General features: G+C 42.6%; 1 protein-coding gene across 6 annotated transcripts in view; it reads right to left on the reverse strand.

Moving 5' to 3' along the window:
• cadm3 (cell adhesion molecule 3) overlaps positions 1-21,552 on the reverse strand; it is a 201,313-nt gene extending 179,761 nt beyond the window's left edge. For all 6 annotated transcript variants that reach the window (XM_049476524.1, XM_049476523.1, XM_049476521.1 and 3 more), the window contains exons 1-2: positions 21,321-21,552; positions 8,816-9,000 (exon numbers count right to left, since the gene is read on the reverse strand). In XM_049476524.1, coding sequence (XP_049332481.1) covers positions 8,816-8,906 — 91 coding nt within the window. In that variant the 5' untranslated portion in view covers positions 8,907-9,000; positions 21,321-21,552. The remainder of the gene's footprint in view (positions 1-8,815; positions 9,001-21,320) is intronic.
• Between the last annotated feature and the right edge of the window lie 1,166 nt (positions 21,553-22,718).

Below are 22,718 nucleotides of genomic sequence, written 5' to 3' on the forward strand. Positions count from 1 at the left end.
ATGGTATACAGTGAAACCAGTAAAATCGTATACCAGGCTTGAAAGAAAAAGGTCGTACGCGTACACGTGTGTGTTCTCACTTTATTAAACACGACAGATCTGGATTAATTACACATGAGAAGACGTTAGCTCCACGTGCGAGAGTACATGTGCACGCACAGTCTGTAGTCCTGCTATATGTCCTGCGCGGTACCCAGCCCCCATCCTCCTGCAGCATGAGGTCCCTGTTCTGAAGTGGCCCCACAGATTTGCAGTCTGCTACTGTTCTACTCTGCCATCTATGCAGCACACTCACAAAGACCAATCACATGACAGGGCTCGAGATGAACATCCCATACCATAATACACCATACCATACATACCATAGTAAAATAGCGAACTATTATCACTGTGGTTTTATGTTTTTTGGATATAATCCGGGTTAGCACCCGAACATCCCTTTCAGACAGCTTCCTCTTACAGGGTCCACAGTTAATCCTGTTGGATGTGGTTGGTGCTTCTTGGTGGTATGCTGACATTACCCTGGATACCGTGGCTCTTGATGCATCACAAAGACTTGCTGTCTTGGTCACAGATGCTCCAGCAAGACGTGCACCAACAATTTGTCCTCTTTTGAACTCTGGTATGTCTCCCATAATGTTATAGTGTGCATTGTAATATTTAGAGCAGAACTGTGCTCTTACCCTGCTAATTGAACCTTCACACTCTGCTCTTACTGGTGCAATGTGCAATTAATGAAGATTGAACACCAGGCTGCTCCAATTTAGACATGAAACCTCGCACACTGCGTTGTGCCGCCGGATGTACAGTTTGGTGGACGGGGGATTATTATAGAGTTTATAGAGAAAATATATATTTTTTAAATGTCACGCTCCAAACAAAGCAAGGTCAATAAAGACCTGGACAAGAGAGTTTGTTTTAGAAGAACTTGACTGGCCTGCAAAGAGTTCTGACCTCAACATGATAGGACATAAAAAAAGGTTTTGGAAGTGGATGAGTGAATATCACACATTTAAAATGAAAGAATAATAGAACATTGTTATTGTTCTAATACGTATTTAACCTAACAATTAGCAATATGTGTTTGCATGCCCTCACAAATATGTTCCTTCCAAGAACAGCATTTAATGTTGGCTGTGTTACTGGAAACCGCTTGGCACTGAGACGAAAATCCAGGGTTGCCATGTTGCACTAAAATGACCGTACCAAATGGTTCCTCATTCATGGATGATGAAGTGTTATACTGTGATTATTTACCCAATATTCCTCAAATCTAAAAAGAATGAAGTCTCAGTACGTATTACGGTTCTTTATATATTTATTTATATATATATATTGTTGGAGGGGATTCGTCTAGACTGAACTGAACAGGTGGAATACACTGAGAGATGAGCTGATATATAAGTATATATTTTATTCTTGTTTCCTCTATCAGGAGAATACGTGAATAAGACAGGCTCTGGGTGAGCGTATTGATTGTCCTGTAGCGATTTACTACAGTTAAACCGCAGCCAGGTGCCAAACACATTCAGGGCATGAATGCCAGTGAACATCTAGACCAATAAATGTGTTCCCCACACTGAGTCTCCTGTGGTGAGGAGGAGTATTAAACAGGGGGCTCTGAGAACAAGCGAGAGGTCTGAGCTAGTGAGAGCAGACCTACAGAGATTGAATGAGACTGACTCAAACCCAAACAAGGTCAGTTTGACCTGGACTCTTTCTTAAAATACTGTACAGTTCCAATTTATCTTCTTCTTTTAGTTATTCAAAGGCCTTATCAGGTTATCTTAAAGCTGCATTCCTTATGATTTAGTTTCTAAACTGAAACAGAAGCATTTCTAAGTGAAAAAGGGACAAAATATTGCGTTTAATGGAACCAAGCTGAAACCACCATCTCTACTAGGCCTAAAACATTCTTTCTATAAACTGCGGCGTCGAGTCGCTTTCTCGCAGGAGTTCTCCTGGCCACGTCACACGTCTTTACGTACTTACATCTCATGTACCGACTCTAACAGAGGCTCAGGTTCAGTTTCACTGTGAGTGTACTCTTGCCACAACTGTACACTCTTGCAGTTTATCAACTCTTTGGCTCGTTTTCTGAGCTACAACTGTACACTCTCGCAGCTTATCAACTCTTTGGTTCGTTTTCTGAGCTACAACTGTACACTCTTGCAGCTTATCAACTCTTTGGCTCGTTTTCTGAGCTACAACTACACACTCTCGCCGTTTATCAACTCTTTGGCTCGTTTTCTGAGCTACAACTGTACACTCTCACAGCTTATCAACTCTTTGGCTCACTTTCTGAGCTACAACTGTACACTCTCACAGCTTATCAACTCTTTGGCTCACTTTCTGAGCTACAACTGTACACTCTCATCTCTTATAAATTCTTTGGCTCATTTTCTGAGCTACAACTGTACACTCTCGCCGTTTATCAACTCTTTGGCTCGTTTTCTGAGCTACAACTGTACACTCTCGCAGCTTATCAACTCTTTGACTGAACATAACCTGGAATCGGATTCATCCGCTCTGAAAGGAGACCGCATCACACCCACCCAGTTTAAAATGATTCTTCCGCATGCTTGACCTATAATAAACGTTTTCCAGAATTGTCCAGGATGTTTGGATGGTTTAAGTAGATTTTAAAACAAATTCTGCCTTTAAATGAGTTTATAACTTCTTTTTAGTGTATATGTTTATGTTTATGACACAATTTGTGCAAAAATATTATTTTCTGTTATTGACCTAGCAATAGACAGAAGACACTGAATAAAATCTGTGGTTTGAACGGGTTAAAATGACTGCATATTTTAAAATCGTCCAGAAAATCGGAACAACTTGATGCCTCACATTTCTTATAAGAAAGTCTCTGGAAAGCCCAGGATGTCTTCTTGTCAGTACAGTGAAATTCAAACAGACTGCATGAACAGAGCTTGATCTATAGGTCTCAGACTTTACAGTGGACAAAAAATGAATTCCCAGGATGATATGATGATGACTGTTATATATGGAATTTCACGACCGTAATTGCACAACACCACTGGAAATGGCAATAGGAGACTTTCACACTGTCAGCACCCAGGGTGTAGTAGAGTAGTAGAGGGCGACGCTGACCAGCCTAAGGCTCAGGCACCTCTGACACCCTCCAGCTGATCTGAGACACTCCAGCTCAGACTGTGAAGCAAGCTGTGAAGTCTTTGAACTTGAAGCACAACATACCCGTCGAGGCCTTACACATCCAGCCCTAAACCACTCCTCAAGGAAATCAAAGAGTATATTAAAGACTTATTGGCAAACGAGTGGACTGTGAAATCAAAGTCACTACATGCCGCACCGGTAGTTTGTATTCGGAAGAAGAACGACACCCTCTGTCTATGTATCGGTTATCACCGGCTCCCAGCTTCAGGCCCAAGCCCAACTCCGCCCGGCCGCCGGCGACTCTCCATCCCGGACCACAGCAGGGAACGTCACCCGAGGCTTAGAGAAAGAAGTGAGACATCTGATAGCCTTTCTAACCTTTACTGCCTTAATATAAGTATATCAGCATGCTGTTTGAATCTTCAATGAACCTGCAGGCAGACTGCGGGACACCTTTAAAGATAAACGCGCGTTTCTCTACTTTTGCGTAACAATATTCAAGATAACCTGAGAAATAAATATATATACTGAGACTTCCAGCTGATTGCATGGTCTTGAGACACAGTGGAACAATGTGAGCTAACACCAGAGGAAGAAGAACACCTATAGTTAGCCTGGTGTCAGCATGGAGCTGTATACTGACAGGCAGAAAAAAAAACAAAAAATCATGTGGTTCATTTTCTGTGCTATAACCGTACACTCTCGCCACTTGTTGACTCTTTCTCTTATTTTCTGAGCTACAACTGTTTACTCTTGTCGCTTATCAACTCTTTGGCTCGTTTTCTGAGCTACAACTGTACACTCTCGCCGTTTACCAACTTTTTGGCTAATTTATTCCGCCACATATATATAAACAATCTTGCACCTCCTTTTTCCCTACAGATCATCTCCATCCCTTAGGTCTGCTGCTGCTGGGCTTCTTAAAGTCCCATCTTCTAAACTCTGTGGCTTTGGTGATCGGGCTTTTTCTAGACTTGGTTAAACAATCTTCCTCTCTTTCCATGTTTAAATCCAATCTTAAGACTCACCTCTTTTCTCTCACCTATACAACTTTCATTCAGCTCTGGAAAAAATTAAAAGAGCCTGCCATTATCATCTTGGAATATGCTTGTGTCTTTAGGGAAGAAAAAATCCATTGATGGAAGAATAACCTGGTCTATAATATTCAGTATATTCAGGTAGAATCAGCTGACCTCATTCTTTCAGCACATACTGTTGCTGAACCTAAACCTGCAGACCAACTGCAGCATCAACCCCAGATCATTTACTTACTTACAGCAAATAAAAGTAACCCATCTCTCTTGGGATACAACACTTCTTGTACTACTTGTTGCTTTTGTATTGTATTTCTCTTCTTCTTTTACCAAGACTTTTGGCATGGCAATATACGAATTAACTCAGAATAACTAAAGAAACAGGATCCAGGAGAAATGTGTGCCAGGGAGGCATCAGTAAAAGTGTGCCATGAGCTTAAGTCCTGAGTTGAGTACTAGCCTAGCCAAGCTTAAGCTATTGATCTCCAGCCAAGTCTAGAAACTCAGCTGTTTCAGTAGAGCAGCGGCCCACAGCTGGCATCAGACCCGCTGCTAAAGTGGGACATCAGACATTAGCCGAGCTTAATAAGGACGTAGGACCTGTAGAATCTCCTGTAGTGTTTACTGTATAATTATAACCTTTCAGGCTTGCAGAGAGAATACCTTTCAAAATGTCAAATGTACTGATTTACTGCGCAAGTAAACAAACCATTAAAACAGATTTGGTTTATATCTATTTTTTGGAAGTCATACGCCATTTCGAAGTGAGCTGATTGGGAGCCATACAGGTTGGTTTGTTTACATTCTCAAAAATATAATGAAATAAGCTCACATCAAAACTGGACAATGGGGAAAACATCATTGTTAAGGTCAGTTTATGCTAAGAATCGTATGGATGCATAGTGTGATTGGCGGTGATTGGTTCCCATCTTCTTGGTTAAATTATATGGAGCAACTCAGACACACTAATGCACAAGTATAACGTATTTTTCCCACTAAAGGCACACTGGATAATAAAGCATGATAAAGTGCAATATGTTACACTAGTAAGGAAAAGGAGTGCCGACATGTTTTCTTTCTAATTCAGCAGGTCTCGCCAATGAGTGGTGGTGGGGCGGGGGGTAACTTAGTTAAGTAAAGCTGAGCTAAGTAAAAAAAACTGTAATTCTTTAAAAAAAAACATCTTTTAAAGTCAATCGAGCGCTGGATGTTAATCTACACAGATTTCTCTCCTGAAAACTGTTTATTTGGGTAAATAAAGCTCTTCTGTTTATTTGCAGTAAGCTTAGATTTCCAGATTTCCACTAAGGCTGGGTGCAGCAGCATTAGCATTAGCAGCTAACCACTAGCGCTTGCCATGGTCAGCGGCTAATGCCAGTCAACAGCAAAACACTGAGGAACCCTGAGTGTTTTGATAACCCAGGGTGATATTAGTTAGTGGTTCATCCTACGTAGCTTGTTTTAACACTGTAAACACAAAGACTACAGTCCCATTATACATTCTCACCTCTGAACAGAGCTGAAAAGAGCTAGGGTTTAGCATGGTTAGCGGCTAATGCTAATGCTGCTCCAACCTTGGCGCTGGAAGACTACTGTATAAAGCTGTACTTCAGCGCAGTGGCTTTACTGCTTCTTACAACCTGACTGAAAAAAAAATAATACATGATTGTGGTAAATTATAAAGTATATACCAGCCTTTTTACATCACTTCCTGTGTGCTACATTTTAACTTGCCCCAAAAAAACATTCATAATTCGTGTTTCAAAGGGTTCAACTTTCGCCAGGTTTGTTTCTCATGTGATCTTCAATCAGTAAGCTCCAAACAGGAGCCGTTTCGCAGGAAAGCTGCACAGCGACACGGCGATTCTGCGAATGTGAGATCTCGTTATGTTTATCTTTAAACCGCAGAACTCTTCTCCTGCGTATGTCTACAGTATCTGAGTACGAGTCAAACGCGGAATTATGGTTTAGTCGCCGGGGTTGCTCGCCGCAGTCTCGGAAGTAGAACATTTCTTGCAGTTCTGGAACTTTTTTCCCCCAGAATTCCACTCGCAGCGTAATGACTCAGCTTATTTGAAGATTGCCTCCACTGCTGGCCTAGCCCCGGGAGATCATACGGATGCGGGTAATATCTCACAGCTTGCATGAGTAAATCATAAAGTGTTCATTAAGTACTGAGGGAGGGAGAATGGTTTGAGGGGAATGGATTGAGGGCCATCTGCAGACTGAAGGGGGGAATTTGATGCTACATTGGGCTCTTCTGGTCAACACATCAAAATAAGGCCTAAGCCTATATAAACCCAGGTCAGGACAGGGGGTTATTTATCTAAAGCCACTGACCACAAAAGGTGGGTTGAAGCAGCAGCATCCTGCTAGATTGAGGTATAAGTATGCTTAAGTACATAAGTAAACTGCATTAGCCGTTTTAATAGAGGGTTTAAACCGCACTGCTTAAGGATCTGGATGGTCTAAGGAGCTACCACCATAATCTGACGATCGCTGGATTGAATCTCGGATCATGCGGTTAGTCATCAGCAGCCAGAGTCTGAGAGAGAACAATTGGTCATGCTTTCTCTCTCCAGGTGGGTTGATGACATCTCTCCTAGCGTAATGTTGGGCAGCACAGGCGTCTGTTAGCTGATGTATAAGAGATGGGTCACTGCGCTTTCCCTCCAAGCCTGTGAAAAATTCGAGGAGGGATTTCATTTTTGCATAGCACACATACATTACCTCCACAAGACAAACCAAATGTTCTTACGAAAAGAGGCAGGACACTTTTGTCAGTTTCAGGCAAGACATTGTACTGTGTACCGTAGCCCATAGCATATGAGCCCGTGCTCTACATAAATGTTATCAACTTGTTACTGCTAATATTCTAACTACATTCTCATTATTACAGGAAGATGGTTATAGAATTTGGATATCAATGCTTTGTACTGACTGCAGTACATAAATCGAGCAGCAATTCCCATCTCTGTCATTGATCATATGCCAAGATTATTGATTATTTGCAAATCTATCACAATTTGTCTTAAAGTGATTTTGTACAAATACAAGAAAACATAACATACAACTAATCCTGTCCAAATATGACTTGGCTCAAGCAGATCTGATAGTTTAAAAGCATTGTTATGATTGTTATGATTATTACAAGTACGCTTTGTGAAATTCAACATAGATAAACACGTCTATGAGTCGTGTGATCTCGGAAGGTTAAGCAGGGTTTGGCCTGGTTAGTACTTGGATGGTAGACCACTGAGCAGGAAGGTGCTTGGTTAAAAGCTAACAACACCAAAGAGCTACAACCCCTTTCGCGAGCCAATTATGCTAAGCTACGCTACACTAGGCTATGATGTATCACCCCTGTAAGACATCAAAGTAATTTGAGCCAGCCAACCAGGGTTGTTAATGGGACTGTATAACTGCGTCTACATAAAGCTATTACTATTACATTAAAAAAGAAAATACTTAAAATACTAAATCTGAATTCGAGGCGTGTTCCGTATCACTCTCCCAGAGATTTGTCTGACTGATTGCCGCCCTTGTTGTGACACACAACAATGTCACAAGTTTTTACACCACTCTTTTTTTGGCAATCAAATCCCGCCAGACCCTACATACGGTGAACCAGCAGCTGGGGCGAACTCACGCTGGGAAAGTGAAGCGTTGGTTCCGGCACATAACAGTGGCTCAAACAGCAGGCGATCCTGCAGAGGAAGACCACCCTCGGCCTCGTATTCAAGATATGTTTTCCATACACGCTGCTAAAACCAACAGTCACAACCAAAGGTGTGATAAATTACAGGCAATCAGGACAAGCTTTGATACGTGAGACTCCAGAACACTTGAAACCAAGAGTATGTGAAATCCTGGGGGCGGTCGCCAACACACAAAATACTGCAGATTGTAATTTTATTTACACAAATATATTTATCTACTTGCTTTTTGCACATATACAATGCTTAAAAAATCTGTCAAGGGCAACCCAGCAGTGGATGAGGACCCTAGAATCTGAGCCAGTGATTTTCTGGTGCCATTGATCTACTGATCTACTGGGGGACTAGACATGCCGTGTCAGCAATGGATGCAACTTATAACAAAGCAGAATGCATTCGTTAGAAAGGGGTATCCACAAATATTTGGACATGTTGTGCTAAGCTTTTAATGGAATCATTTTAATAAAATATAAAAAAAATTATCTTTATGGTAACCAAACTGAGGAGACCATTTATATTTGTTGAAATATAAATGGGATTACTTGTACGGCCAAACATGGCATCTGTTTAAAACCAAAGTTCAACCCTTTAAAAAGAGGGTAAGCTCCTGCTATGTGGAGATCTGCGCAAGCGAAGCAGTTTCTGAAAAGTGTAATTTTCCTTTCAGTTTCCAGTAGTTTGGTCTCTTTGTATTCATAGAGATGGGAGTCTGGTTTTGATGTTTTGCATTTAATTCTACTTCCACTAAAGCTAGAGTGATGCACACACCAAACAATCCAGTGAGGGTGGTCTTCCCCCGTGCCCCCGGGGCTTATTAACGGCTCTGTGACTCTCTTGTAACAGCCGGAGAGAGTGAAAACAGAGGGGAGGAGGTAGAGAGGGAGGGAATAATGGAGGGGGAGAAAAGGAATAGCGGCAGTTTCTTACCGTAGACGTAGCTGCTCTGAACCGACGCCGCGAGGAGCGTCAGGGCGATGAGCGCGGACAGCGGGAATGCTGGGAATGCTGGGAATGCCATATTCACTCGCGCGCGCTCTCTCGTCCGTCCGACAGTGGATGCGGAGCTTAAAACCTCACGAGACCCGAGGATGCGGTGCTCAAGAACGTGCAACCTACAGCCAGAGCGGGAGAGGGAAAACACACACACACACACACACACACAAACAGAGAGCACACTCATTAGCATATCTAGGCAAACGGTCAGCACTAGTAATTACATGTACTGCATGCATTCACACACACATACACACACTTACACACTCACACTCACGTGCACACTCATGCTTTGACACATTGATGCAATGCCTCAGAGATTCCATCGACCCGATTTGTGTCACTCTTCTGTCTTTGTGTGTGTGTGTGTGTGTGCGTGTGTGTGTGTGTGTGTGTGAATGAGGTGATGCAGCGATCGACCCTCAGAGTAGAAAACAGCCTACGCAGGACCCTTTGCTAGAGTGGGGTGCAACACCGGGAGGCTGCTTCGCTATTGGATAAGGCGCATCACATGATCGCTACGCTCAAAATAGTTCCCCAAAACACTACTTTCCCTGTCTCACAAGGACAAGTCCACCAATTTCCCACAGTTTCTGCATAATTACGAGTGTTGAGTTGAGTCATGGCTGGGCAATGTGTTGATCTATTGCAAATATCAACCAATTCAATAATATCGTCTGGTATGCAATGTAACGAGCTATACTATGTATTAGAAACATTGTAATTAAAAGGATATTAAGACTAAGGTGCTATAACTATGATCAGGTGGTCGCCGGTTCGAATCCTGTTTATGTAGCTTGCCATCAGCACAATTAGCCTTTTTCTCTGTCTGGGTGGGTAGAGTAGATGGCGCTCTTTCCCGCCATCACTCCAAAGGGTGATGTGGATCAGCACAAGGCTGCATCTGTGACCTGCTGTATCAGAACTGAGTCGCTGCACTTTCTACCAAGTGCGCTGTGATGCTACTCGGCAATGCTACATCATCAGCAGCAGATCAAAAAGAGGCGGAGTCTGACTTCACATGTATTGGAGGAGGCGTGTGCTAGTCTTCACCCTCCTGGTGTGTTGGGGCATCACTAGTGATAGCATTTGTTACCTGTCCCCCTACTCTCTAACTCTAAACTTTACCATGAAATATAATTATTAAAATCCTTTTGAGATGTAATTTTTTAACATTGTTGTGTGACTCCAAATCCCATCTATGCTTTAAAAAAAACATCTGGAACTTTCTACAAGTCTCATCTACAAAAGGAAGTGACATCATCAGCTGGTTCTTCTGAAGATCATGGGAAGACCAACATTAAGTCCCCTCGTTTGTTTTTCTGTATATTTGATCTTATTGTAACGATGACTGAGGAGCTCAATCTCAACACTCAGTCCTGTTACCAAATTAAATCTTAGATCTTTTTTGTTTATTTTTAAAATACAATTTTTTGGAAAATCACTAGAATGTGCTCAGTGTCCTTAAGCTATTAGCATTGAGTTCCAGTAACAGACATGAGTTCCAGTAACAGGAGTGAGTGCCAGAAATAGGAGTGAGTTCCAGTTAAAGGAGTGAGTTCCAGTAACAGGAGAGAATTCCAGTAACAGGAGTGAGTGCCAGTAACAGGAGAGAATTCCAGTAACAGGAGTGAGTGCCAGTAACAGGAGTGAGTTCCAGTAACAGGAGTGAGTTCCAGTAACAGGAGAGAGTTCCAGTAACTGGAGAGAGTTCCAGTAACAGGAGAGAGTTCCAGTAACTGGAGAGAGTGCCAGTAACAGGAGTGAGTTCCAGTAACAATAATGAGTGCCAGTAACAGGAGTGAGTTCCAGTAACAGGAGTAAGTTCCAGTAACTGGAGAGAGTGCCAGTAACAGGAGTAAATTCCAGTAACAATAATGAGTGCCAGTAACAGGAGTGAGTTCCAGTAACAGGAGTGAGTTCCAGTTAAAGGAGTGAGTGCCAGTAACAGGAGTAAGTGCCAGTAACAGGAGTGAGTTCCAGTAACAGGAGTGAGTTCCAGTAACAGGAGTGAGTTCCAGTTAAAGGATTGAGTTCCAGCAACAGGAGTGAGTTCCAGTAACAGGAGTAAATTCCAGTAACAATAATGAGTGTCAGTGACAGGAGTGAGTTCCAGTAACAGGAGTAAGTGCCAGTAACAGGATTGAGTTCCAGCAACAGGAGTGAGTTCCAGTAACAGGAGTAAATTCCAGTAACAATAATGAGTGCCAGTAACAGGAGTGAGTTTCAGTAACAGGAGTGAGTTCCAGTAACAGGAGTGGGTTCCAGTAACAGGAGTGGGTTCCAGTAACAGGAGTAAATTCCAGTAACAATAATGAGTGCCAGTAACAGGAGTGAGTGCCAGTAACAGACGTGAGTTCCAGTAACAGGAGTGAGTTTCAGTAACAGGAGTGAGTTCAAGTAACAGGTGTGAGTTCTAGTAACAGGAATGCGTGCCAGTAACAGGAGTGAGTTCCAGTAACAGGAGTGAGTTCCAGTAACAGGAGAGAGTTCCAGTAACAGGAGAGAGTTCCAGTAACAGGAGTGAGTTTCAGTAACAGGAGTGAGTTTCAGTAACAGGAGTGAGTTCAAGTAACAGGTGTGTGTTCTAGTAACAGGAATGCGTGCCAGTAACAGGAGTGAGTTCCAGTAACAGGGGTGAGTTCCAGTAACAGGAGTGAGTTCCAGTAACAGGAGTGAGTATTGTCCCCTGGTTTATTGATTTATTAAAGTGAGCATTAGGTAATGTAAATCACTTTTTCCCATTCTGTTTGGGTCATTATTAATCCATTTGTTTAATAAACTGCATTATAGTACATTTGATCAATTTCAGGTTTGTCTTTTTGATAGATAAAAATGGCTTTTCATATGTTAGAAAAATACAAAGTGCATGCATATATAGTGATTTTTCTGATCAGTTCTCAGTATTTATTTCATCTAAAATGTTATCTATACTATATACTTTATATTTAAACACTAGTTAGTATTAGTTATTAATATGGAATTTAATAACTGAGCTGTAGAGGGGGTATAATTTAGGAGGATTGACAGGTAAGAGTGAGGTAAATTTGAAAAATCCTCTTTTGTTTATATTCCAGAGGAACTTTCTCTGTTAACCCCTTGACGCTAAAGTTCTGACTCTTGCGCGAGTTCAAATCTCCTTTCTTTTTCTGAAGCCTGCGTTCAGAATCCATCAAAGACCCTCAGGACCGGGATTGAGCTCAGACCCCACCGGGCAGCTTCAGCTACGACTGACTGCCATCACCATCGCGCAGATTCCCTCTCAGAGCGATCACAGGACTGAGCGTGAAGTGGCAGCCGCTCTCCGCTGTAGGGATAAAGTGGCTGGCTGTGTAATTACACTGAGATTTCTCACAGGTGTTTAATAGGCTTTCCTGGATAATTGCATTGATGGAGGCGTCGTTTTCAGTCATATTATAGTAGTTAGCATACTACAGTACGAACATTTCTCATCAGTAGCTCTCCAGCTCGCAGTAATGATGGTTAGGGATGTACTGATGTAGTTTTTTGCTCATTGATTCGATTTAAAGTACCTTAATGTTGAGTATTGGCCAATGCTGACCCAATCCCAATGTCTGGTATTCATGTTTGTATATAGTGTATATAATACACAATGTAAAAAAGTGGTTACAATGATTAGTTGGCTGCAGTTTCCCCATTATTATGTATTTGTTTTACAGTGTATATACTGTTATTTATTTTAAAAGTATCTTATATTAACTGTATATTAAATTCTAGAATGTTACCATTCCCATTTTTTTTTTACTTTTTTGGATTATAATAATTATGCGACACTAGTAAGGAACAGGGGTGTCTCCATGTTTTCCTAAAAGCTAAGCTAAGTTAATCTACACAGATTTCTCTCCTGAAAACTGTCTATTTGGGTGAGTAAAGCGCTTCCATTTATTTACAGTAAGCTTAGATTCCCAAATTTCTCTAGCATTAAAGCTGGGGCATTAGCATTAGCTGCTAACCGCTATCCACAGTTAATGCCACCCAACAGCTCTACACTGAGGAACCCTGAGTGTTTTGGTGAGCCAGCGGTTCGTCCCACGTAGCTTGTTTTAACACTGTAAACATGCAGACTACAGTCCAATATACTCATCTCTGTACGGGGCAAGAGCTAGCGCTTAGCACAGTTAGCGGCTAATGCTAATACTGCTCCAGTCTCAGTGCTGGAGAACTAAACTGAAACTCCTTTATAACTCTGTACCTGACTGGTGAAATTCATACATGAAGCGCACTGATGATTTTTAGGAAAATACATATATATATATATATATATATATATTTCATCAGTCACTCAGTGTGATTAACCATTGCTTATTCAGGGAGAGTAAGCTCGTGTTGTTTCTTAATGAAGAATCGATTGTGTTGCTTCCCTTCTGCCAGCCTATTTTCCCCTTACATTAGTAAATTAATCCATCACCAACTGCACTGCAGTTCTCATCCAGCATGATGTCACACTTTATAGGAAAGAAAACAGTAACTTGCTCTCATGGCCTATAACACTGTGGCCATGCAGTTATTCATTATACAACACTATCTATATGAAACATAACTGAGTAGCCAGGGGAAGATAGCCATGGTGGCTAATAGGGCTGCAACTAATGATTATTTTGGTAGTCGACTGTTCTGATGATTATTTTTTCGATTAGAATATGATAGAAACAGCTGAACATGAGATATAAAAGGCATTTAAATGTCAGGATGTTGTTAAAACATGGAAAGTTCTGATATTTAGTGAATAAAAATGTATTCGGTTGTGTTATGGCACTTCTGGAGACACCGACTAAGTTGAGAGTAACCTGTGTGCGTGGGACATTTACCCATCACCCATTGCGCTTTTGTCTCCAGCACTTTGTGTAATGCGGTACTGTTACAAATTAACGATTAGTCGACAATGAAATTTGTAGTCAACAAATTTACATAATCAACATTGTCGATTATATCGATATCGATATATCAATGCAGGCCTAGTGGGCAAGACTACACACGGATTACGTTCATTTTTTTACAATGATACATCTACAAAATGAAAAATAAATGTATAGTTGTCAGGACAGCAATTTATACTGCATTTTATATATGTTGCTGACCTCCTGATTCTTCAGCTTCCAGTTGTTTTTAGGGCTTTTCTAGACCTACAGTCTGGTTAGGTTTGAATAAATAGTGGCGATAAATTAGTTTGGCAGATGTAAATACAGTAATCATACTGAGATGCAGACGAAACAAGTGCACCAATACCATGGAGAGGAGGTGGCATTGGCGCAGTTCCAACCAACTAGAGTGTTTTTTGTTTGTTTATGGTAGGAATGTAAACTGACCTTTGACCTATCAGATTTAGTTCATGTCATTATGTTTACAGCATTTAGCATTCATCTTATCCAGAGTGTCTTACAAGAATATTTCTATTACAGAGTTGGGCCAATGTAGTGTTGGCGCACCATAGTCACCCCGGCCTGGAATTGAACCCCAGTCTCCCACATGGTAGCTCACTGGCAGGTGGTGGTGTTATCCACTGCACCACACCAACCCCAACTTGATAATTCCTACAGCTATAAACTAATGGCATCTCTGCTGTTACTCCATGCTAAACTACACAAATATACACACTAGCCCAGACTTTACTGCTCTGCCTGTGATTGCTTCGACTCCTTGTTTGTTAGTGTTCCTACAAGAAGTTTTCAGGTTTTTCCTACATTGTAAAACGTCACGACTCAAGAAAAAGCTATTTGACACCATCTGAGAGTTTCTTTTTGTATCCAAGGACAAAATAAAAATGCAAAGTAATAGGGGAATGAACCGAGGTGTCAGGCTGGAGCAGGGAGGAGGCGCGGAGAGCGGACGCAAACGCAAGTAATTTAATATATAACTAAAATATAAACAAGAAAACAAACAAAGAAGCAGAAATAAACCACAACCTAACAGGAGTAAAGATGTAAAAGAACTGACAAAGGAAATAGGAAATACAAGGCTATAAATACACACAAACAAAGCGGGGAAGGGAAACAGGGAACACCTGGGCAAAGGTAACAAAGGGGCGGGGCTACACATGAAACAGAGCTAAAGGCACTAATTAAGAGCAGATACATGAAAGAATACACAACAGAGAACATGACAATTTGACAAGCAAGCTAACAGAAATTACATCACATGAAAGCACGCCTTAACTTTAGCTGCTTTAGCTGCAACAATTGACAAGGTTTGTGAACAGTGCAGTGGGTGGTAATGATGGTGATTGGCAGTGTCTGGCCAGAATTGTCTGTTTAAACAAAAAATACTTGTTGACACAGCAGGTAAAAGTGGCACAAATCCAATCCAGTCTATATACAGAATTTGGCACAGATTTCTTGCACTGCATCGCATTGCAGTGTGAACACACTGATTGAAATATTTTTATTTCTGATTTAGATGACTTCTCTTTAGTACTAAAATTCGATGCATATCTGATATATACACTCATCTGCCACTTTATTAGGTACACCTTTATTAGGTAGTATCGGGTTGCACCCACCTTTCCCCCACATCCCAAATCTGCTCTACTGGATTGAGATCTGGTGAGTGTGGAGGTCATTCCAGTACAGTGTTCAAGAAACCAGTCTGAGATGATTCTCTTGCATGGAGCATTATCCTGCTGGAAGTAGCATCAGTGGTCATAAAGAGATGAAGGACATGGTCAGCAACAATACTCAGGTAGACTGTGGCGTTGCTCATTGACACAATGCTCAATTGGTACTAATGGACCCAAAGTGTGTTAGAAAAATATCCCCTACACCATTACAGCATCGCATCACCACCAACAGCCTGAACCATTGATACAGGGCAGGATGGATCCATGCTTTCTTGTTGTTGACGCCAAAATCTGACCCTACCATCCGAATGTCGCAACTGCAAACATCAGAGACTCATCAGACCAGGTAACCAGGTTTTTCCAATCTCCTATTGTCTGATTTTGGTGATTCTGTGTGAATTGTAGCCTCAGTGTTTAGTTCTTAGCTGTTGCTTAGAGTTGTGCTGATGTTCAGAGATGCTCTTCTTCTGCAGACCTCAGTTATAACAAGTGGTTATTTGAGTTACTGTTGTTGTTCTATCAGCTGGAACCAGTCTGGCCGTTCTCCTCTGATAAATATCACTGGATATTTTCTCTTTTTCAGATCATTCTCTGTTAAAACTAGAGATGGTTGAGCGTGAAAATCCCAGTAGATCAGCAGTTTCTCAAATACTCAGACCAGCCAACCATCTGGCAACCATGCCATGTCCAAATGCATTGAGTTGCTGCCATGTGATTGGCTGATTGGATAATTTTTGAGCCATGCGCAACCATAAAAAGATTTTACGTTCTTTTGTACTTTAAAAGCTTCTTTACATTTTATTACTTTCTTGATTCTTTATAGAACTAAAAGTGCTGAATCTTTGGCATCACTCCATCTAAACCATCTGAAGCTTCAGACAGACAGCGGGCTGTGTAATGAAAGAAAACCGCTCTCTTTTACGTGAAAAAAAAACCCTGAAGGCTGTTTAAATCCAGGGTTACTTTATGGATATTTTGAAAAAGAGCGAAGCAAAGGCGTCAAAGGAGTTTTTATCCAGTATGTGTCTCAGTTTCTGTTCTCTGCGAGTTTGTATGCCTGTGCTAGCATATTCCTCTTCACGGCAGGTAAGAGAAAGAAATAGAGGTTCTGTTCTCTGTTTGATCGTCTTCCACAGTTAAACACAGAAACTCACAGTTTCTACTTCCTGTGAGCTGAATTGAGTGCGGTCGATTTAGGCTTTTTTTTTCTTTCTTTTACTGTTTTCCCTCCAGCAAGCTTTAAAGTAGCGTTAGCGGTTCGCTCAGCTGATTTTCACATCACGTAAAGGAAGTCAATTAATCTTAAGGCGAGACTCTGGACAGCTGTGTGCTGGATGAACGTGATAGGTGAAGCAGTGTCTGTTCAATCTGTTCAGACTAATGGCACAAACAAACCCCATTTGGTGGCCAATGTAAACAACCAATCTAAAACTGAACAAATAAAATCTGATTGGGGACCCTGAATTTACCTGCTGTGTGAATGCAGATTTAGAGCATATTCAAAGGCATATTTGGCTTGTTCTGGTTCAATCTGATCAAAACTGGTCCAAAGTTTTCCCTTTCTGTTTTATTTTGTGGAATTATTATTATAGGTTGCATCCCAACCATGTGCTACATGCTAATACTATACATGGCATTTTGCCCAGTTGATGCTGACAGACATGACAGATGCTAACTGTCTGTCTGTCTAATTAAGCTTAAGGCAGGTGAAGCAGTGTGACCTAGACAGACTACAAATGTCAAAAAACAAACCACATTAAAAATACAATGTAAACAACGAAACAAAAAAATCCACAATGCATGAAAGTAAACCATGTGAAAACTAGTGCTGTGACGATACACTTTTTTCAGCTCCGATCCGATCCAATTCCGATATAAAACTGAAAATAAAAAAACTGCCGATACAAATACTACTACCGATACTTTTAGTTTATTATTAGTACTTTAATTAACGTTACATAATGAGGCTGAAAAAGGCCACACAGCCATTTGAAGAGTATAGAAAGGTGCATTTAATATAAGTGCATTCCAAAGTAATTAATATATAATTTAACATTATATGCAAATACACACTAGTTTTCTTTCAAATTAAATATTTTAATTTTTATTAAATATTAAATACGTTTAATATTACCTACAGGGCTCTAAATTAATTTTTGCAGTGCTTGTTCAGGAGACTTTTATTTTGACACGTAGTGGATTAGCTGTAATGGCTAATGGCTAACCAGCGACACTAACTGAATTAATCACTGTTTTTTAATAACAGATTGATTTATTAGTGCTGGTTAGCGTGGGGAGGATCTGTGGTTTGATCTCTCTAGTTTTGACTGATGCAAAAAAAGTACAGACACGTACTTGTGTACTGAGGCATTTGGTGTGCTTGAGAATTGCCCTGGCTGTATCCCAAATGCACGCTTCACACCAGTACTGTAGTAATAAGCATAGACTTTATTTATTATAGCTGCGTTACATAGTTTAGGCACCAGCTGAGGTTGCATTTCTTGCCCGTACAGCATTGAAGCTTGCTTCAAACTGAAGAACCCTTCAAATTCAGCCAAAGAAATGGGGTCTGATTAGACAGTGGGTCTTCCCAACTTTTGTGTAGAGTACCTCTTACAGTGCTTTTCCACCAATGTAGAACCAGCATCGTTCTGGTTTGTGAACAAATCTTGAACTGTTTGCTGCATTGCGACCAACAAAAGTAGGTCCCATAACCAGGAACGTTTATTCACAGCGGGAACTGAAGAAAACTAGGTTCTTACAGAATACTAGGTTTGTACAGGAGCAAAACACCTGTGCAATGCCCTCTGTATGATAGGACATTTTGATGGTTCCAATAAAACTGTTGGAAACGTGGGTGCTGGTTCCTATCGGAGTCCTTTTGGGGGAAAAGCACTATTAGTGAGAGATCAATGACTGCTAGACATGCCTCTATGATGCACTTTAGGACATTTTCCCCAATGGACAAACTGCAGTGTTGTTGTAAATGAGAACCCTGGACTGCTACTGACAGAACCTGTATCATTTTCTTTAGTGATGAATCCAGGTTCTATTTGGGATCTGACAGCATTCCTGATTGAGCATGAAGGCATCACTGGTGAGCACTTCAATCCTGCTATTGGTGTGGAGCATTACTGTCCCCCCAATTGCTGGTGTGATGATCTGGGGAGCCATCACTTACAACAGCCAATCAGTCAGTCACCCCTAGTAGTGTGACTACTCAGCGATATTTGAAGGACATCCTGCACCTTATCTCATTTTTCAGCAGGGTGATGCTCGCCCACACACAGCCTTTTGCTGTGGAATAACAAACTGACCCAACTGCTGTTTGATGATCTGAGGAGCCATGGAGCAGGGCTTCCACCTGGCATTTTCCAGCAGTATGATGCTCATCCACACAAACAGCAAGCGTTCCCCTTTCCCAGTCTATCAGATTACAACACTTCCTTGGTCTACCCGGTTGCCAGATTTATTGACAAATTAGAATTTACAGGAGCAGCTGAGGTGCCAGTTTTAGCAACCAACGAGTGTAGAGCAGGATCTACAGGCCCAGTTGCACCATCTGTGTGCAAATGTGCTGCAGGATGTCATATGTTAGGGGGTCAAGGGGGTCAGAAAAAGGCAAACATGAAACATCTGGCCTGTGAGGCTGTTTGAACTATAATAAACGATAATGAAAAAAAATATACATAAAATGCTTCTCTGGCAAGCTTCTGTTTACATTCTCCCCTGTCTCTCTCTCTGACGCACTCCACATGGCTTTAGTTTCCACCCGTTCTCGTTTTTCTGCCCGTTCTTGGGCTCACTATCTCCTTATAAGGGCGCAAATTCACTATTCTGACAAAACGGTTGCTTTGAGATCAACTGTTCAACAACCCTCTTGGCTGGAGCTTTACTAGTCTGTAGCACTCCATCCCATTACACTTCATTTTCCAAAACAGAATTTTGTTTTTGTGGCCCGTCACATAATGGCTTGGAAAAAACTTAATGGCTAAACTTAATTGCCGTCCCCTGCTATATGGGGTATTTGTACAGTTTCCCATAATGAACTTATCTTTTCACTCTCTTATATTAACACATGAATTTTTCTTTCCTACCCAAGAATGGGCTTGTTGGTACGTAATTCCTTTTTAAATGATGTAGTTCTTCCAAACACATTTACTGATTCAGACAAGAGCAGACTGAGCGCCCTCAGAAAACACTCTCAGCACTGGATACACACACGTATTAAGGTGCTTTATATTCCGGGTATATAAGTGTTATAGAATTGCTCATTACATGGGTCTGAGGTGATATTGGGAGTCCACTGAACCTGTTTATTTTTTCATCTTCAGCGCTGAGGATGTTGTCACTGTGGCTCGTGCATAAACGAGTTTAATAGACTCTGTTCTGGCTGACGGGGCGCTGAACCGCCTTACTGGCCGCTATTGTTCCAGCTGTCAAATTAAGCGCTCTGTCCGCTTCCCATCACTGGCGGATGCCGTAAACGGCAGGCTGCTCGTTACGGAGCTCAGGCTGGACACAACACTGGACAGATCTGTGGAATAAAAGAAGGCGTTCCCCCTCCCCCACCGCCACCTACCCCCCCTCCGTCTCCTGCTCTGACCGCTGCACACGGACGCGCACGCTCCAAGAACGGTGCACGCGTCGCCACACACACTGCACCGTGCAGTATACAAACACACACACACACAAACACACACACACACACACACAAACAGTGTCTCTTGAGGCAAACACAAACGCTCTGGGTCAGTATTGCTTGGCGCGCGCACGCCTGTATGCGTTTCAACCAAAGTCACGGCGTCGCCTGCGGGACAGGAGCATGCTTATCACACTGTTCCTCTGCGCGAGGGAGAGAGAGAGAGAAAGAAAGAGTAAAGGAAAAGAGATAGCCAGACAAGGACCATCTCATCTACCTGCTGTAAGAGGACCTGAAAGAGACCCGCCCGTTGGGGTGTGTGTATGTGTATGACTAGGGATGCAGGGGAGGGGGTGGGGGGGGGTCTCGCACCGCCTCTTTTCTCCAGTCAGCGAACACCTTGTCTCGCCCTCCTCTTTCTCTCTCCCTCCTTCTTTTCTCCATCCATGCCTCTCTCTTCTCTCTCCCTCCTTTTTCTCCTTCTCTCTCTCTACCTCTCTCTCTTTTACACACACACACACACACACAATCTCTCTCTTTCCCTCTCCTTCTGTCTCTCCCTCTCTCCATCCCTCTCTTCCATTCCAACACACACACAATCTCTCTCTCCTTCTCTTCTTCTCTCTCTCCCTCTCCCTCTCTTCCATTCCCTCTCTCTCTCTCTCTCTCACACACACAATATCTCTCTCTCTCTCTCTCTCCCGCTGGGGCTACTGGGGCCTCGCGGAAAACAGTAGCAGGTGCGCGCCCAGCGCGAGCTCGCGGAGCGCAGAAGGAGCGGCGGGGTGGACGGAGTGTGTGTTTTGTGTGTGTGTGTGTGTGTGTGTGTGTGTATATGGGAGGTGATGTTGCTGGTACAGAGCGGAGGGTGGGGAGGTGAGGGGGGGGGGGGGGGGGGGGGGCACGGCGGCGCGAGCAGCCCAGAAACAGGGAGCGTGAAGCGCGCGCTTCAGCCGGAAGGGACCCCAGCCTCCGCCCGCGGTGCAGCATCACTCGCGCGCCCGGCTTCGCGCTCTCCCGCGCTCGTTCCGGTCAGATCGAGGTGATTGTGCCTGCCTCGTGCGCGCGCATTCCATAACACAAGCGCACACGCGCGCGCTCCTATTCGCTCAGTGACAGGTGTCTCCCCTCCCCGTGTACGGCGCGAGCACGCCGCCCGACGATAACGTACCTCCCCGCGTGCGCGCGCGCGCGTTCAGAGATATAGTAGCTTGTATACACACCGTGATGCCGCGCTCGCGCTCCGGCCAGCAGCTCGCTCTCGCTCCGGTCTCCGTGCTCGTGCCTCCCTCCGCTGCTCCTTGTTTTTCTTTTCTTGTCTGCTTTTCTCTCACTCCCTCACTCTCTCACGCGGGGTCTCGCTCTCTCTCTCCCGGTGTCGCTCTCTCGCTCTCTCTCTAGCGCGCGCTCTCCACGGCTACCGTTCACTGCAGCAAAAACAGTCCGACTGAAAGACAGGAGAGGGGAGGGAGGGGGAGGGGCCTGGCGCGCGGGGCGGGGGGGAGGAGGGGGAGGGGATTTTAATACGATTTGGCCCGAACCATTCGGATAAAGAGAGAGAGAGAGAGAGAGAGAGAGAGAGAGAGAGAGAGAGAGAGAGAGAGAGAGAGAGAGAGAGAGAGACAGAGAAGGAGAGAGAGAGAGAGAGACAGAGAGGGAAAGAAAAGGAAGGAGGGAGAGAGAGATGTTGAGAATGAAAGAGAGAGTGAATGGAGAAGGGAGAGTGAAGGAGAGAAAGAGATGGTGAGAATGAAAGAGAGAGAATGAAGGAGAGATTGAGAAATATAGTGAGAAATAGAATAAAGCAGAGGGGAAGAGAATGAAGGGAAAAGGGAGGAAGAGAATGAAGCTGATGAGATAGAATGAAGGACAGAAAGTGTAAGACAGTGGATGAGAGAATAAAGGATATATGGGGAGAGAATGAAAAGTGAAGGAGAGAGAGAAATAATAAAAAAAGGGATAGAGAGAGGATGAAGGATATATAAGGAAAGAGGGAAAAGTAATGGAGAGAGGGAGAGAGAGAGAGAGAAAACGAGTATAAGTACAGAGACACAAAGCTTGCTACATACCCCAAGAGGCTGAAATGTGCCTTTAAACTATGGTACTGTGTACCTGTTCCAAAAGCTCCCAGCATGAGCTTTAAGATGTACCACCCCTGTGAAAAGCCCTTTGGACCCTTACTGTGACTAAACTGTACCATATATATCCACATACATGCTTCATTTAGTAATCAGATTTATCACAAATTCAAACAGCATTAGAAGGAGAACTAGCTGAGATTATTAAACATCAATCAAATCAGCAATCAGTCACATCCAAATAATTACTATGTAATTATTATATTATGTATAATATTTAATGCATTTGTTGTACAAATTAGAATAAAAAATGTTAAGTCGTTTATTTAAAACTTATAAGATGCCAAATTGAGTCACAAATAAGAAAAAAAGTAACTGAGATCCATCCCAATCCAAGCCAGTTCAGTTTTGAGACTCCAGCGAACCACAGTGAGAGCCATTATCCACAAATGGCGAAAAAGTGAAACAGTGGTCAAACTTCCAAGGAGTGTCCAGCTGACCAAAATTACCCCAAGAGTGCAGCAACGACTCATCCAAGAGGTC

This window comes from Astyanax mexicanus, chromosome 4, assembly GCF_023375975.1.
Source record: "Astyanax mexicanus isolate ESR-SI-001 chromosome 4, AstMex3_surface, whole genome shotgun sequence".
Classification (NCBI taxonomy): Eukaryota; Metazoa; Chordata; class Actinopteri; order Characiformes; family Acestrorhamphidae; genus Astyanax; species Astyanax mexicanus.